General features: G+C 54.3%; 6 protein-coding genes across 6 annotated transcripts; 2 read left to right on the top strand and 4 right to left on the bottom strand.

Annotated features, from left to right (window-relative positions):
• Nucleotides 1–1,789: 1,789 nt before the first annotated feature.
• CCM_05520 (G1/S-specific cyclin Cln1, putative) lies at nt 1,790–4,960 on the top strand (the record flags this gene model as incomplete). The annotated part of the gene is made up of 3 exons (XM_006670664.1): nt 1,790–1,809; nt 3,688–3,892; nt 3,962–4,960. The coding sequence occupies 3 exons, from the start codon at nt 1,790–1,792 to the stop codon at nt 4,958–4,960; spliced, it is 1,224 nt and encodes a 407-aa protein (XP_006670727.1).
• Nucleotides 4,961–8,446: 3,486 nt separating this feature from the next.
• On the bottom strand, nt 8,447–9,565 carry CCM_05521 (sterol desaturase; the record flags this gene model as incomplete). The annotated part of the gene is made up of 1 exon (XM_006670665.1): nt 8,447–9,565. One exon carries the CDS (start codon nt 9,563–9,565, stop codon nt 8,447–8,449), a length of 1,119 nt encoding a protein of 372 aa, XP_006670728.1.
• Nucleotides 9,566–11,196: 1,631 nt separating this feature from the next.
• CCM_05522 (ribosomal protein S5) lies at nt 11,197–12,169 on the bottom strand (the record flags this gene model as incomplete). Its single annotated transcript, XM_006670666.1, has 2 exons — nt 11,197–11,712; nt 11,870–12,169. 2 exons carry the CDS (start codon nt 12,167–12,169, stop codon nt 11,197–11,199), a joined length of 816 nt encoding a protein of 271 aa, XP_006670729.1.
• Nucleotides 12,170–12,798: 629 nt separating this feature from the next.
• On the bottom strand, nt 12,799–13,856 carry CCM_05523 (thiosulfate sulfurtransferase, putative; the record flags this gene model as incomplete). The annotated part of the gene is made up of 2 exons (XM_006670667.1): nt 12,799–12,853; nt 12,904–13,856. The coding sequence occupies 2 exons, from the start codon at nt 13,854–13,856 to the stop codon at nt 12,799–12,801; spliced, it is 1,008 nt and encodes a 335-aa protein (XP_006670730.1).
• A 734-nt stretch (nt 13,857–14,590) lies between these two features.
• CCM_05524 (anaphase promoting complex subunit Apc11, putative) lies at nt 14,591–15,049 on the top strand (the record flags this gene model as incomplete). The annotated part of the gene is made up of 4 exons (XM_006670668.1): nt 14,591–14,732; nt 14,787–14,818; nt 14,878–14,941; nt 14,997–15,049. 4 exons carry the CDS (start codon nt 14,591–14,593, stop codon nt 15,047–15,049), a joined length of 291 nt encoding a protein of 96 aa, XP_006670731.1.
• A 179-nt stretch (nt 15,050–15,228) lies between these two features.
• On the bottom strand, nt 15,229–16,650 carry CCM_05525 (uncharacterized protein; the record flags this gene model as incomplete). The annotated part of the gene is made up of 4 exons (XM_006670669.1): nt 15,229–15,745; nt 15,797–16,185; nt 16,256–16,323; nt 16,401–16,650. 4 exons carry the CDS (start codon nt 16,648–16,650, stop codon nt 15,229–15,231), a joined length of 1,224 nt encoding a protein of 407 aa, XP_006670732.1.
• Between the last annotated feature and the right edge of the window lie 122 nt (nt 16,651–16,772).

The raw sequence follows: 16,772 nt of genomic DNA on the forward strand, positions 1-16,772 counted from the left end.
GGCGAGATCCGAGTCCACCACTCCCTACCACTGACCACGGACTACCTACTGCAGCGTCGCGCTGGCAAGACTCAGCGTGTGTCTGTTTGCGGTGCCTGTTTTATTGATCATCGGTGGTCGCGTGGTGTTTTTTTGGCCCCCTCTCTCTACTATGAGGTACCTACTGGCGTCGACCTGTTTGGCAACAAACACGGCGCGCGCGAAACCACCGGGTCGCAAACAGGGCCTCTGGACAGCGCATCACAACAGAAGCGCAGTCACCCGAGCCGGCCGAATCGTCGTGGCATTGCGTGGAAACTTCTACCACCGAATTGGGCGATATATACGGCTAGAAGAAGTAAAAAGAAATGTACGACACGAATGTTGAATTTCATCGTGGTATATCATTGGCTGCTTTGTCTTGCAAACGCAGAAAGCTTGAACCATCTCTTTTATGCGTATCCACTTAATCTTTCGAATCTGGCTATGCAAGCATAAACCACTCTCGATTGTTTTAAATTGGGCAATTCTTTTATTTTATTCCTGTGCTCGATTTCCCCACAAAGTCGGGCCAGCACAAGCCACCCCAAGCCGAGTCTGTGTTACGGGGCGCGGCAAGCGTGCAGTTTCGAAAGAGGCAAGGACATTGTAAGAAAGATGGAAAGAAAAAAAGGACATGTCATGATTATTTTCTCTGTATCAATCGCCATCCCTACTGAGTTTTGTGAACTGCAAGGGCCAAAGTTCGAGACAGCGAGAGGCTAACGTACTCGACAAGACACCTCGGCAAGACGCCCAGCCGTTTGTCTCGACTCGGGAGGGAAAAATCTACATACGATACTGATACGTATCTACCTTTATTAGTGTGGTTACTCTTCTCTTTCTCTCGTCGAGTGATGTGGTGTGTCGCGTCATTTAGCGTGGCAATGGCAATTCGTACAATGAAGCCACGAGAGATGATGGGAATGAAAGCCGTGTAAGAGGAAGGCTGTAATAAGGGAGACAGAATGCCATTTAGCAGCCAGAGTTCCTTGTTCCCATTTCATTTCCCAATTTCACCGCTGTTCCTGGCCCTTTGTCTAGCCCATCTATTAATTTTTTTTTATTGCTACACAAAGCCAGCGGGTGTCTTGTGCTTCCCGCGGCGGGGAAGCAACTTGGGAAAACAATGCGTGGTTGGAGCGCTGCTTGGATAACGATTTTGAGGGTGCACAAAGTGCTTGCACAAGGCCACCCGTGTTTGTGCCAACCCGCAGCACTTTAACCTACTCGGCATCATCATCATCGCCAGACGCGCCTCACGTTTTTTTTTTCTTCCCTGATCAGTGTCAAGCCTCGCCCCTCTCCCCCTCTGGGGGCGTGCAACATCCGCGAATTCCCACCCGCGTTGAGAAGTAGAAATTATAAAAAAATTAAAAAAAAAGAGACACCAGAGCAAACACACACCTCCCCTCCCCTGGACCCCCCTGTTGCAGTAGTGCCCTCTCCCCCTCTTCCCAGCCCACACGCCAAAAAAGGGCTCCAAAAAAAAAAAAGGCTCCAAGCAAGGACGAGCGTTGTGTGGCCCGCCGCCGCTTGGGGGTGGGTGCTAACGTGAGGCAGGCAGGGGGGGGGTTTTGGGACGCTTCGGTGGATGCTGTACTGGGCCGGTACTGTACCTACCTCAATGCTGTGGTCACCACCAACTTCTTCTCTTGCTGCTGCTGCTGGCTTCGGCTCGACCTACAGGCCTCCTACAGCGCGTCCGTGGCGCCCAAGCGGTGCTCGACGACGCTGTGCGGCCCTGATTCAACAAGCACAATAGGCCACAATGCAGCCGCATCCAGGCCTGTATCGCCTCTGCTACACCCACCAAAAACGCCTTTTCCTCACCCGCGCGCCCGCCTGCCCACTCATCCCCCATTATCTCGTCGCACCGCAGCTCTGTGCCCAGCTTGTGGCCTGCTTGTACCAGCTCTACGCCGCGCCCCGAATAAAACTAACCGCCTCTCCGCTGCCAGTCCGTCCTCATCGCCTCCGTCCTCCTCTTACCTCTCTTTTTATCCCACCTCCCCTCCTCCTCCTCCTCCTCTTCTTCTCCTCCTCGTCCCCCTCCTCCTCATCTCTCGTCCATTCGTTTTCCTCGCCGCCATTTTTCTTCCTCGTCCCTGACCCCGTCACAGCAGGTCGACACCCTCGCACAGGAATCTGGCCCTCGGATTGACGAGATCCTTAAAAGCCGCCCCTTCCCTCCTCCACGACTCTCCCTCCAATCCAACCCCTTGGCAGCATCTAGCTTCAACCACCTCCCGTGTAAAAAAGAAGCTTCCCAGCTGAGCTTTAAAGAGAAGATCCACATCTTCTTCTTCTTGTCCCCGAGAAAGTCCTTCAACGATACCTTGATTGGTATTCCGCCTCTCCTCTTCGCTCTCATTAAGCCAAGCTAGTCTTGCCTTGCCGCTCGAGTGGCAGCCGCCCAATTCCAGTCTCTCGACATAGGAATTCGATCCACTCTTCCGCCATCCACCGCAAACCTCCCTTGACTTGCGTCCATCGACTCGCTTCGACAAACGATTCGATTTCTACCCCTTCCCGCGACTAGTCGTGCTAGACGCTCCTACATTCGAGCCTCTAGTCGCCAGCTAGTCTCGAGCTTCTCGACAGCTTCACCGGTTTGATACAACCCCTTCCTTCGAGAAAGCCTCACGAGCCCCGACCTGCTCGTCTCTCTATACCCTCCGTTGGCCTGTTTTTTTGCTTTGACTAGCAAGAAAAACTGCCTACGCCAAAAATTCTCTTGCATGTCGTTGCATTAGTGTCCAATCATTCTTCTCTCGCGTTTCCCTCCGTCTCTTCCTTTTTCAAGGTTTTGGGCCAACAGTATGTGCAGACCTTCTTTCTCGCCGCCACTTGATCTCTTCTCTTCAGCCACGCTCCCAATCGCCATCCTTCAATTTAACCCCCGCTACCATACTTTTCTGTCCCTTGACTAATCTCCAATTGTAATATAGTTGCATGCCGAGCACCCTCCTCTGCATTCTTCAACTCTCCACCGTCGCGGTCGACTTCAATCCTGTGCACTACACTCTGGGACACGTTAACTCGTTGGTCCCACCCACTGCACAATTGTCTCAATCTCGATTGTCTCGTCCCTTCTACAACGGAGCTGGTAAGCCTGCCCTTTTCTTTTATCCTGCTGGCACATCATGCCAATCGATCGAAAGCTTCCCATGCCAGCCCACCCCTACTATCCAAGGGAGCGGCACGCCAGGGGAAACTTGTTCGATCCCCGCAATTTTGCCTCTGCCAATGTCTTTAAACCACCGAGATGCGGTTCTGCAGCGCCGACTTGACTAACCGAACTCTTCTATTCTCTAGAGCCCTTGTGTCCTTTAAACCGGCCCTTATCCAACCCATTCGTCTCTCTCGACTCGTTCTTTACATGGTCCTGGCAACTCTTCCCTCCATCAATCTTTCGTCGACATTAGTCCCACGCTCTTTATAATATTCTAATTCTCTAATTTCTCCGACAACCGGCTCTCTCTTTATCCCGGTAGCTCGACTTTCACTCTCTATACAGACTTCGCCCACCCAAGATTCCTGGAGAACCTACCAGCCATTCCTTGTCCAACGGCATTTACCATCAAGACACAACCCACAACGCCGTATCTTATAATCTTCGATTATACATCCTGCTTCTCCGTCTCTTGATCACGGGAAGCCCAAAAGTCCTCTATCCGCAACCATGGCTTACTCTCGCCACGATGACTCCTTCTTCATCGAGTCCGACGAGCCCACCTTTGACCGAATGAATGCCCGCTGCGCCGCCAAAATGATTGCCCGCCAACGCCAGGATATTATTGCCAGCGAACTCTCAAGACTCGCCGGTGAAGAGTACCTAGAGGACATTATGGAGCACATGGCCGACATGGAGGTACGAGGCCTGGTCACCTGCTCCTTGACTAGCGTCTATCTCGGACCTATTAGCTAACACTCGTTACAGGAAGAGACTCTTGCCGATGCTAACCTGATCGACATGCAGCGCGAGGTTCAGTGGTTCATGAGACCCTACCTCATCGACTTCATCATCGAGGCCCACGCCGCCTTCACGCTGCTGCCCGAGACTCTCTTCCTCACCGTCAACCTGCTGGACCGATATTGCTCCAAACGTGTCGTCTACAAGCACCACTACCAGCTTGTTGGCTGTGCTGCCCTCCTCATTGCCGCCAAGTATGGTGACAAGAAGGACCGTGTTCCCCAGATCACGGAGCTCAACAACATGTGCTGCGGCCTCTACGACTCGGGCATGTTCACCCAGATGGAGATGCACGTTCTCAACACCCTCGAGTGGGCCATTGGCCACCCTACCGTCGACTTCTTCACCCAGCTTATGGCTGCCGAGGAGCGTGACGATGCCGAGGTCGAGCACATGGCTGCCTATCTCTGTGAGATTGCCCTATACCACCGTGACTTTGTCTCGACGAAGCCCTCGATGATGGCCCGCGCCTCCCTCGCCCTCGCTCGTGCGATCCTCGGCCGATCCGAAGTCAACGATCGCGAGTGGGTACACCCTGAGAACGTCACTCTGGTCGCGCTCTCGGAACACCTCAGCCAACCCTCGCCCACATTAGCCCGTAAATATGCCACCCCTGAGCTGTCTCGTGTTTCGCAGAAGCTTTCCGACTTCATGGCCGATCAGGCTGCCCGAGCGCGCCGCGCCGCCGACCCCCCCACGCCCCCCATGGAGATGGCTGCCAAGCCTTCCGATATTTACAGCACTCCTCAGAAGGGCCACGGCGCTCCCCCATGCTATCAGGGCTACCTTACGCCTCCCATCACCCCCGATGGTGTTCACTTTGGTCACGGGCAGACACAAAAAGATGTCTACTCTGCGATGCCGCCTAGATGCCCGGTTACACCCACACCGCATCAAAATCAAGGGTCAGTGTACGCGGCACAGGCGCAACGCGGGTATGCGAGCCAGCACTATATGCAATATTGAAGCATGATACTGGCATCTAGCATTGCATACAGCATGGAAGCATCGAGGTGGCAATGCATCAAAAGCACCGAGTCTCGTACCGCACATAATATCGGGACCTGGCGCAACATATTACTCCTTCATTTTCTCATTTTGAATTGCACGCTTGCATTCAAATGGTCTCTCTCATTTACGTCATGGCATTTAGCGACTTTGTTTTTTTTTCATCATTATTTTCCGCCCTTTGCTTTTTCCAGTCGAAGCTTCGACAAGAAAAGAAAAAAAAAGCGTCCGACTACAAAAAAATCTCTGCGACATTTGGCCGGCTGGCCCTCAGAGTTGATTTCGCATGTTACATCATTTCGCACTTTCTGCACCATTTTCTTTTGGGAACATGAGCCTCCACGGGCTTGGAGCATAATGGCCCTTGGTGGAAGTTGTTTGGGAGGATTAGACTACAAGAAGGTCTGGCCAGCCTTGCTATGGGACACCAGAATGGAACAGCGGCCAAGGGGAAGAAAAAGGATACCCAAGTGTTTGGTCGCAGCCGGCGAGAAGGATGCCGAGGGTCTCGTCAATGCCTGCCATTTTTTTTATTTTTTTTATTTTCAAAAAGGCTTGCAGATGCCTGCCTGGCACTTGTTCAACTGGGGGGCGGCTAATAACTTAGAAGCGGTCAATGCAGCGTGGCATGCATGGCCCTTGAGACAAGGGGTGCCTGGCCAGGAGCTGCTATTGACGAGGGGGCAGAGCCCCGGGTTCAATGTATGGGTAGTTGTAAAAACAGGCACAAAGAAGTAAAATACAACCTTTATCAAGGGCAATCAATTGGTCTCGTGCGAGTGAATGTTGCAGCTATTCTTGTGCCAAGATGGAAGTTGATAGCGTGGACGCATTGGCGACTTGTGTGGCGTGTGCTGTCATTGGCGAGGGCCCTACGAGCTATGGACGGAGAGTGGAGGATGTAATTTCGGCAGCGCTGACTTTTTGATGAGCCGGGCACGCCCGAAAGGAAGCTCTGACGGCCTGATGAAGTGCTCATCGATGAGCTGCCTTGGGTACGAAACAATGCGCGGCTTCGAAAGGCTACGTTGCGCGGTTGGCTGGTGCTCACGGCGCGTGGCTTGACGACTTTGGATGCTCAAGCCACATACATTCATCCTTGGCCCTTGGCCTTGTTCCATTCAGCAAAGTGTTTCCCGCTATACGTCCAAGTGGCGGTAGGACAACAGGAGAACAATGGGATGGGTGTGCCTGCCGATCAAGACAAGAAGCTTTAAGAGCATGGCGTTTTTCTAAGCTCGCGACGCTATCCCACGTAATTACACCGAGGGCTGCGGGGATGTCTTGTAGGAGAAAACTCGATCGTGGCGCTTGCTGGAATGGTAAAAAGGGGTGGTGGTGTGCATGGTTGGCAAGGGAGAAGAAGGGCGGCGCGATAACGGCGCGAGATAACGAAGTGCGACTTTCTTTTGGTGATTCTTTCAGGAGTTGCTGGCTCTGTGGTTGGAGGACCCGTGACGGTTCCAATATAGGGCTAGGAAATTATACGAATATACGATGTAGGGTAAATGTATACGACGCGATTCGCCATTGCTGAAGACGGATTTTCTCGCGATTTCCTACTCATCATCTCCCGTTGGATGTTTCTTAGCATGGTAGTTGGAAAAATGCTTCATCATTTAGAGCAAAATGTTAGTCGCCGTGTTCTTGCGGCTCGTTCGTTTCGGTCCTCTTCTGCATTCCAGAACCGTAAACTCCGTCATTCATACCCCGTCCCCCTTGCTCCGTCCCGCCTAGCCAGGAACCAACAAAAAGACGAGACGAATAACCCAGAAAATAGGGGGCCATAGGAATCCATCTTGGGTTAACCGAAGCGCAAAAGTGGAAGGCTGATATTTTGACAACAAGAATTGGTCAAATGATACAGGCGATACAGGCGATACGGGCGATACAGGCGATACGGGCGATACAGGCGATACGGGCGATACGGGCGATACAATAGGTGTTATTATCGCGGATTCAAGGGCTAGAACGACGCCTGAACAAGTCAACAATCAATGCCGCCGGCATCATCATAGCGAATTTATCAATTCCAGCCATCGTGGCAGCCTCCTTGATAGATGCAATCAATACTCGTTGAGAATTGACGTAACTAGGTACTAATTATCCCCTATAAAACTTGGTGGCTACGTGGGTCTATACTAATTCGGTTTAGCTTGTTGTCATTTGACCAATTCGTATTGTCAAAATATCAGCCTTCGCAAAAGTGGTCGCAGGTACTCCATATTCTTTCCGCGCAGGAATGATAAAGGTGTCACGTTATAGTGTTGTCTATGCTTACGATTTGTAGAGGCGTTATACGTATACGTAGTTAATTATAGCTAGAAGAGGTTAGAGGAAAGGTAACTTAATATTCTATATATTCTAATTAGAAAGGAGGGAAAACTCTACCTTATAAGGGTACCTCTTTTATAGTATAATTTATATAGGAATTTAGGTACCCTGTTAGGGTATGGTTTTATGAGTGCTTTGGGCACCATATCTACTCCACTTATTGCCTCTTTTACTCCACCACCTCTCAACAAAAGGACGGCTTACCGGGGTATTCCCATCGAGTTCATTTTAAAAATGGGCTCCTTTCCCCGGCTGCAAGGGATAGCAAGGTTCAAGATGCATATCTCGGCGTGGCCTTTTTCCTGGGGGGAGTTGACATGAGGCTCTCATGATACGTTGCGGCCGTGGCGTTGTGCACTTGTGGCGCGCGGGCGGTAGTTCTAGACGTGCCATTTCAAGTCGCGAACCTTTATACCCCCGGCTAGAGGGCTGGAAAAAAAGCCGTGTTTCTAACGAAATCCGCAAAATCAAATACAAATCCCCGAAGCCATCGAGACCCGCGTCGAAGCTCCTCAATGGGAAGCCCAGGCCTTGCCAGAACTGTCCTTTTGCTTCTCCAGGAGAACCCTGCGTGCATGGGTTTTGTTCTTTCTCGTTTGGCTCCCCCCCTTTTCCTTCCGTTGCCGCAAGACTCATCGTGTGGTGGATGTTGTGTAAAACGAAACAAATTTCCTTGCAGAGTAAGGATTGGGCCAATCGGGCCGGAGCAGAGTGCAATACCTGGGCGTGACTCACGCGCATGAATTCATTTCAGTAGTTATATATATCGGGCAGCGGAGATCTCTCCATGGCGACGGGTTGGGCTGATGTTGTCATTCAACTGCTAAGATACATGACGAGCGTTGCATGAGTTGGCAATGATGATGCCATCACATAATGCATAGTTGCAAGGAAACGAAATAGCGAGGTGACGTAAACATGGAAGTCCTGCAGTCTTCCAATTCGGTCTGAATGAGTGAGCGTGCAAAGCTATATCATAATTGCTGGCATATAACATGGCAGGACCAACAATGAAACAATGTCCACAGCGTTGGTACATGATCCAGGCTCCTATAAAACATATCCAATATAATACCCATCCCAGACTCCATCTCCTTTCCAAATTTCAGACTACTTCTCCCCCGTCTTTGCCTTGGCCTTTGCTCTCGCCTTGGCCTCGTCGGCGGCGACCTCGATCTGCGCGAGGCGTTGCATGACCAATTTGCGCGCGCGCTCCTCGTCGCCGTCGGTGCGCGCCATGGCCTCGCGCAGCGTGGCCACGTACTTGGCGTCAGTGCCGTGCAGGCGGTCGAGCAGGCCGGTCGGGCTAAAATTCTCGTCAAACGCAAAGTGGTGAAAGTCGTGGTGCAGGTTCGACGGGAGGCCGGGGACGTTGTAGCCGGAGTGGGCGCAGACGGTGCTGAACTCGAGGAAGAGGAACGCGAAGCACTGCTGCGACCAGTGGTGCGGCAGCAGCACGGTGCCGAGCGCGTTGGGCAGCAGGTTGGACAGGACGTGCTCGGTCAGCGTGCAGTACGTGGCCGCGAGGCCCACGGGCGCCGTGAACTCGTGGTGCTTCTTGTGGAAGCGCGCGTACAGCGCCCGCGAGTGGAAGGCGCGGTGGATGTAGTAGAAGCCGGCCTCGGCGCAGCCGACGTCGAAGAGGAACGTCGCCACCGTGCGCGCCGCACCCGGCACCGCCCCCGGGTGCACCGGGCTCGCCGGCAGCAGCAGCGTCACCAGCGTCATCGGCAGCGCCCCGCACACCTGGTTCCGCAGCGACACGAGGCAGATCCACGCGTACTCGCGCGCCGGAACCCGCACAAACGGCTGCGTCTTGTACCGGAACAGCCACCGCGGCCGGCCCGTCAGGTCCGCGAGGGCAAACACCCCGCCCCACACCCAGAAGAAGACGGACGTGATGGCGAACGTGCCCCAGACGTTGACGGCCGCGGCGCCGTAGGTGCTGTCCAGGTACGCGTACAGCGCGTGCGCCGTGGCGGACCGCTGCCAGAGCACGAAGAGCGCAATGGCCACCACGTTGACGGCCTGCGAGCCCACGCGGCCCCGCGCGACGGCCGCCGTCGAGTACGCCCAGCGCTGCGCGTGCGGGATCGGCTTGCCCTGGAGGTCGGTGGGCACGAAGCGGCGGGAGGCCGGGGTGAGGATGGTGGTGGGTTGATCATCGGCGGCGGAGGACCGCGCCGAGACACCGGCGCTTATCCCGGTGTGGATCGCCGTGCTGGACATGGTATCAAGAGCTGCAGGAGGAGGGAAAAGGCGTGGGAAAAAAAGGCTTGGAGATTGTGCTCTTGGTCAAGATTGACGAGAGTAGTAGAAGAGGGCTGGACAGCTGGGACGGAGGGATACTGGGGATATATACTCGATTCTCGCACAGGCGATTCGGACCAAGAAGCAAGAAGTCGCCCCGGCTCCGTTGAGCTGCCTCTGCTTTCTACCTCCAGAGGGGGTAAAGGGTTTTCAGATAAAATAGCTCAATTGCTGCGTTTGCTTTCGTTTGTTTTCGGCTGTATTTTTTTGGTGGAATACTTTTGGCACCTGAATGTATGAAAATGCTGTTCAGTTCGTGGTCACATCTCGCCCTTGTTCGTGGTGAGAACGTCGGCCTTCCCCAGGGAGCCCACCCCCGCCTTCGGCCGCCCGGGGGGGTCGCTGTGGCGCGCACGGGATAAGGTGGCAAAGGAGAAGCTCCGCTAGCCCATACGAACGCGCCACTCAGCGACTTTGCTGACCAGTCCCGTCCCATTGCCTATTGCAGGAGGGCAAACGGAGCCGCGGCAACAATGAGTTCAAGTGCCTGCATTTGCGTCCCCGGTGCGGTTTTGGTGTACTTGTGTAGCGGTGGTACAATCACAAGTGTCGTGGATTTGCATCTCGGCATGCATGGGTGTAGAGGTTGCCGAGTGTGAGTTTATGCCGAAAAACTCGTGTCAGGTTTTGAAAAGCCCAAGGATGGGGGGGGCTACAGATGCCAGGACGGGTTATTCAAGAGTGACCACCGGGGCGCGGGGTGACGTTTTTGTCAAGAAGCTTGGGAATACATTGTCTGTCTTCATAATTAGTTTCACCACTCGTGGCCAAGCACTCGTGGCTTGCAACACAGCAAAGTGCCCAATGTCTCCTTTGTTCTGGATTCAAGATTGTCGAATGGATGATGTGCTCACTCTTTCGATAGACGGATAATGCCCTTGAACGTTGAGCTGCCCATAGTTCGGATAGAGACCAAATAAACCGTTCTAGCCGTCAACACGCTAGAGGGGCCGAAGCCGAACCAAGAGAGCCTCTCCATCATGAGTGTTTCTCAGAGTTGAACAAAGTTGTATGGTCCGTTGAAACCTACCTATAAGCCTCGCTTGCAGCCCGCGGGACTTGAAGTGACTTGATGAGATGCCCTCTTTGCCCTGCTATCGCTTGACAACCCAGTTTCGGAGAGCGACCGCGCCGGGATAGTTTGGTGTAACCGCAGGCGGTACTGGAGGTATGTATACAAACGCAAGCCTGCACTTCTGGTTGCGGAGGCCTTGTTGTTGCTCGAGAGTTCAATTTGATACCGATCTGGAAATTATCACATTAGTCAAACTGGCCATGTCCCACGGATACCGTGTCACCAAAAAACATCACATGCAAAACGGCCGAAATTTTAGAACTTTTGTAATTCAGAAGGTAGCCATGAAATGTCCCAGGCGCCCAACTTCCTGACGTTAAATCGTTTGCCCTATGAAATTGGCCAACCATCGTGCATATGAAACACAAGACATGAATCGTTTGGACTCCCGTGCACCACAGTCTCCTTCCTTCATGATATATCCCCTCACATCACGACGTCACCCCGTGATGGAGTCTCCCATTCTCCGTAACGCTTAGACGCGCTTGGTCTCCTTGAGCGAGTCGGAAAACTCCTCCAGCGGGCTGCGCAGCAGCTTGGTCTCCTTCCACAGGTTGGGGCTGAGGAAGCCGTAGGTGTTGGAGACGGCGACGAAGCAGGCCTTGAGGGTGTTCTCGAGCGTCTTGGTGGAGCCGGCCGACGAGGTGTAGGCGTCCTCGACACCGGCGAGCTGCAGGAAGCGCTTGACGGCGGGGGAGGCGACGAGGCCGGTACCGCGGGGGGCGGGGATCAGGCGGACGGTGACGGAACCGCACTTGCCAGACTCCTTGCAGGGCAGCGAGTGAGGCTGACCCAGGTTGTTGCCCCAGTAGCCGCGGCGGACGGGGATGACGGAGAGCTTGGCGATGATGATGGCGGAGCGAATGGCCGTGGCAACTTCCTTGGAGGTCTTGATGCCGAGACCGACGTGGCCCTGCGAGTCACCGATGATGACGACGGCCTTGAAACGGGTACGCTGACCGGCACGGGTCTGCTTCTGGACGGGCTTGATCTGTACGTTTGCAATGTCACGTTAGCACTTAGACTCCCCAATTTCTCGTGTTGAACCCGTGTGCCGCGAATAGCAACTCGTCGCCTCGCTGCATGCCACTCTGCCATAAAAGGCCGTTTTTGTCGTCCGCAGCGAGTCGATTGTCCTAATTTCGCACATGGGGCAGAGAGTTGTTGCGCACCTTCATGACCTCGTCCTTGAGGGAGTCCTTGAGGAAGTGGTCGACAATCTGGTACTCCTTGATGGGCAGGGAGTGCAGGTAAATCTCCTCCATGCTGTTGATCTTGCCGGCCTTTACGAGACGGCCGAGCTTGGTGACGGGCTGCCACTCCTTCTCCTCGCCCTTGCCGCCGCGGCGACCACGACCACGGCCGCGAGGGCGACGGTCGCCGCCACGTCCTCCGAAACCACCACCGCGTCCACCGCGGTCGGGAGCTGCTCCGCCACGGTCAGCCATGTTGTATGATTGTTGTCGTTGGGGGGGAGAGTTGTGTGTGTTGGTGTTGTTGCGCAGGTCACAATGGAGAGCTCGCGATGGGAACTTTTCGGCTTCGCTTGGCGGGGGCGCTCACTGGTGCACGCACACACTCCGTGGTGGTTTTCCCAAATTTTGGCTGGGTCGTGCGGTCAAGGTTAGCGAGCCCTAACTAACATAGAAGGGTGTGTGTGGGTACCCGCACGTTTGTTCTGCCTCGAAATTGAGGCGAGAAATAAAACGACAATGATCTACGCTAAGCCCAAAATGGTGGCCAGTTCAGACTCAGCCAACCAGCCAACACAGTGTCCAAACGGCTCGCTCCATCCAAGGTCGCACTATGACAAAAGAGTGTAGTTGAACTGTAACTGAACTAAACTTTTTGCGAGTTTACGTTTAGGTGTTTTGAACTCCATAGTTGTGGTCAGGTTTACTACTGCATTCTGTGCTTCAAGTTCAAAACATACATGTAAGATGGTCCGTTGAGGTTCAGATCAGATTGGTGGAGAGTGTACTAGATCGATAGATAATCATACATAGACTTGCGTGTGAGACGTGTTCGAAGGGTATCCCGGCTGTTTTCCGTATTATACAGCCTAAACTGATCAACTCTACTCAGACTTGAGAATGAGGTTATCACTGGGTTGCACCCGCTGCGCCCATTCACTAGAGAGTGTTAGCTAGCATTCTCATCCAGCCATGTTTATAACACTTACGTCCAACTGCCGTCATACACCTTTCGTGATTCTGGAGAGCCATAGTTGGCAACCTCGAGAGCAGTTTCAATTACACAGGCCGTCACACCGGTTCCGCAGCTGGAGATGATGGGCTTGCTAGGGTCGATGCCCTTGCTTGCCAGGATGCTCTTGAGCTTCTCCGGCGACGGGAACGCCTTGGTGGCCGGATCAAGCAGCTCGCTAAAGGGCAAACTGATAGATCCGGGCATGTGGCCTGAGGATAGCCCTTCGCGCGGCTCGGGTGCCTGGCCGGTGAAGCGTCCATGCGGTCGCGCGTCCAGGATCTGCACACCCTCGGCGCCCTCCTTGTTGTGGTCCAGCGCAATCTCCTTTGTGTGCTCAAAGTCGGCAACCTTGGCATCATCGATTTCGGGGATCGGGTACGGGCAGCATTCGACGCTGTACAGCTCGCCCGACTCGGTGGGATAGCCCTCGTCCACCCAGAGCTTAAAGTTGTTGAGGATGTGCACGTTTTGGTGGCCAAAGATTTTGAGGGTCCAGCCGACGCGGGGTGCGGAAAAGATGCCGAGCTCCTTGGTGTCGTAGACGACGAGCACGTCCTCCTTGCGGATGCCGAGCTCGCTCATGGCTCCGGCGAAGCCCTTGGCGTCCGGCAGCATGTGTGGGTAGGGGCTGCGCTTGTCAATGACCTTGTCAATGTCGAAGAAGCGTGCCTTGGGTATGCGCTGCTCGCGGAATGCCTGGATGCCCGTGCGCTCGTCGTTGGGCAGGAACCACGAGGCGCAGAGGGGGATAACGCGCGCGTCTGTGCTGATGGGGGAGGGCGGGTTCTTCTGGAGCGCCTCGCTGAGCTCCTTGGGCGTGACGAGGTACGAGGAGAAGTTGCGACGGCGGCAGGCGGCGGCCAGGCCGGGGCTCAAGGCCCGGGGGAGCCCGGTCCGGGCAGCCCGTCCGACGGCTACAAAGGCCATTGCCAGGACGCGAGGCAGCGGCCTTACAATCGTTCGCGACCGGACACAGCGGAAGCTGGGTGATGGGTAAGGTAGGGAGCTTGGTCGGGATGATGGCGGAGCTGGCTGGCTGGCTGCTGTTCGGGCGAAGCGCCAGCGGGGGTGGTAGGTCAATTACAGCAGTGTCGGTGAATGTCACGGATGATGGTCACAGCTTGCAGTCAAGGCGAGGAGCAAATGGTGGTTTGAAATGGCAATGACAGATGCTGAAATAAAATGGTAGGGTCCAGACAGCGGGGAGGAGGTTGGCGTCACGGTGATTCCGCGGATGCGGGGAGCTTGGGCCAGTGGCTGCAAGCAAGCTCCGCAAGCTTCTGACAGTCGGTCGCCGTTGTCGGTCAGTCTGTTTGGAGGCGCTGAAGTGCCAAAACTGCGCTAAAAGACGGCACTAAACCTGGTTTTAGGGGTCATGAACGCTAAGACTCCACCGCCGAGCGCTGTTCTGTCCGCTAAATATTATCTGGGGCCATCTGTTGGTGACGACAAATCACCACCAAGACACGCCAGGTCGCGTCTTCCCTCAGATTGTCAGCAACACCACCCAGCAACATCACCAACAAACGGGTTCAACTTTTTGCTCCAACATAGCTTTTCCTACAACTTCGCCACCACATTACAGTGAACATATACCCACCCATACGCAAATAGTGTCATGTCCTCGTCATAACCCCAACACAGCAACAGCAAACACCGCCATGAAGGTGACCATCAAGGAGTGGAATGCCGTCGCCACTTGGCGTTGGGATATTCCCGAGGACGATGTTTGCGGTATCTGCCAGGTCCATTTTGACGGAACATGTCCGTTGTGCAGATACCCGGGTGATGACTGCGCACTATGTATGGCCCATCTGCCAACGTTGAATCGTACCATCGATGCTAATCAACACACAGTATCCGGCAAGTGCGGACACAACTTCCACATGGTAGGCATTCCTCGTGCAGCTCCTTGACCTCGTTCCTCTGTACTGACACCACACCTCAGCACTGTATCATGGAGTGGATTAAACAGGAGACCTCGCGAAAACAGTGTCCCATGTGTCGACAGCGTAAGCCTTCTCTCGCGAGTATGTAGCAAACGGCTACTGACTACTTCAAATGCAGCATTCGAACGGGTTGATCAGAATAAGGAGACGACGCCGCCTCGCACAGACTAATGATTCATGACACAATTCCCAAAGCATCGCGCATCAGTACTTCTGTCATCGCCAACGCGATTGTGCATCTCGTCATTCCCATCTAAAAATGCACTGATATATACAAGAGAAGCCAGCTGTGAAAGCGGCTCGCTATGCTCGCTATGCTCGCTACAAAACACCAGAAAAATGCAATATGCCTAGATGCGGGTATAACTTCCACTATCCTCCCTCCTGGACAAACGCCCTGGATCATGATGCGCGTCTCCACTCGCCGAAATCTCTTGATTAATCGCCGTGCGGACTTCAATGCCCTTAAGCTCAATCTCAGACGAGCTTCTGCCGTCTCTCGGTACCGTCCGCAGACCCGGCATTACGTCGCCGCCGGTCGTCCCGCTGACTGTGGTGCGGATGACGCTCATCTTGGTGTGCTTGCCGAGTACTGACGTATCATACATCCCGGCGTAGCCCGACGTCTTTGCCTTCCTAGGGCGCAAGCTCTGAAACAACGGTGCAAGCTGTGGCGCGCAACCACAGATGACGGCAAACTCGTTCTCGAGCACGGTCCATATACTCTCCAGTCCGCTCGAAGCTGTTGGGACGTTGTCAGCGGCCGTCAAGGTGTCATGGATAACAAGATCAATGGACTTACTTGAGATCTTATCCAAATCGAGATAGAAGAACTGAATAGTCCTCAACAAGCTGAATATACAGACGCTGTTGTCTTATTAGGTCGCTGCATCGGATGCAAGGACGTGATAGACTTACACTAGACCAATGCCCAACACGCCCGTCATAGCAATCTTTTGCTTCCTACGCATCTGCGACTTCCACAGCGTCGGCATGGGGATGACGAGGACCACGAAGTCCGTCACCATGCCGAGCACGCCAAACACAATATTGCCATTCTTGTAGCGGTGCCGCGACATGCAGTGGCCGTCGCGGCCCGACTTGTTCCAGTAGAAGGAGACGGGCGTGCACGCAAACGTGGTGAAGAAGATGACGCCCAGCGCCCACAGCACCGAGATGACGGCGACGACGATGAGGGCCGTGTGAACCGAGCGCTTGAACCCGACGACGCGCTGCAGAAAGAGGATGATGGCGACCTTGCAGCACGCGGTCGAGCCCGCCCAGAATTTGGGTATCAGGAACGAGCCCTACAGGGAAGATGATGTTAGCGGGGGAAGAGATGGGGGGGAACAAACAGGATACTGGGAAACACCGTACCAAATTCAGTAAATGTCTTTGCGCGCGAGGTATTTGCCGCGCAGGGATGCCCATACCATTATACGCCTCTAAAGATGGTTCGTGAGCAACAAGAAAGAAACAGTTGGGCCGCGAAAGGGCAAGGTGGACGGCCGGGACAACTCACTCAGCAGCACAGAGGCAATGGTCCCCCACATCAGCACGACGCCGACGCCCATGATAACATCCTCGGCCCGAATCTTGCACGACGAGCACCGCGCGACGCACACGCGGAGCACAAAGACGGCTGAAGCGAGAATACCAAACGTCAGCGAGACGGCCGACAGCGTGGTGCGCCAGTGCTCCGCGTCGGGCAAGTCGGGCATCACCGTCGTCGGCGCCGGCCTCGTGCGATTCCAGTGTCCCTGGTGTGCCATTTTTTTATTCTGTTGTTGGCTCGCGGTCTAGTGTTGCCGACCAATATTGCCTCCGACTTGTTTTTTATTCGTAAGCGGTCTTGATAAAGAGCGTCGACTTGTTGAAGAGGTGGCGCCGCAAC

Source organism: Cordyceps militaris (genome assembly GCF_000225605.1).
Source record: "Cordyceps militaris CM01 unplaced genomic scaffold CCM_S00004, whole genome shotgun sequence".
NCBI lineage: Eukaryota > Fungi > Ascomycota > Sordariomycetes > Hypocreales > Cordycipitaceae > Cordyceps > Cordyceps militaris.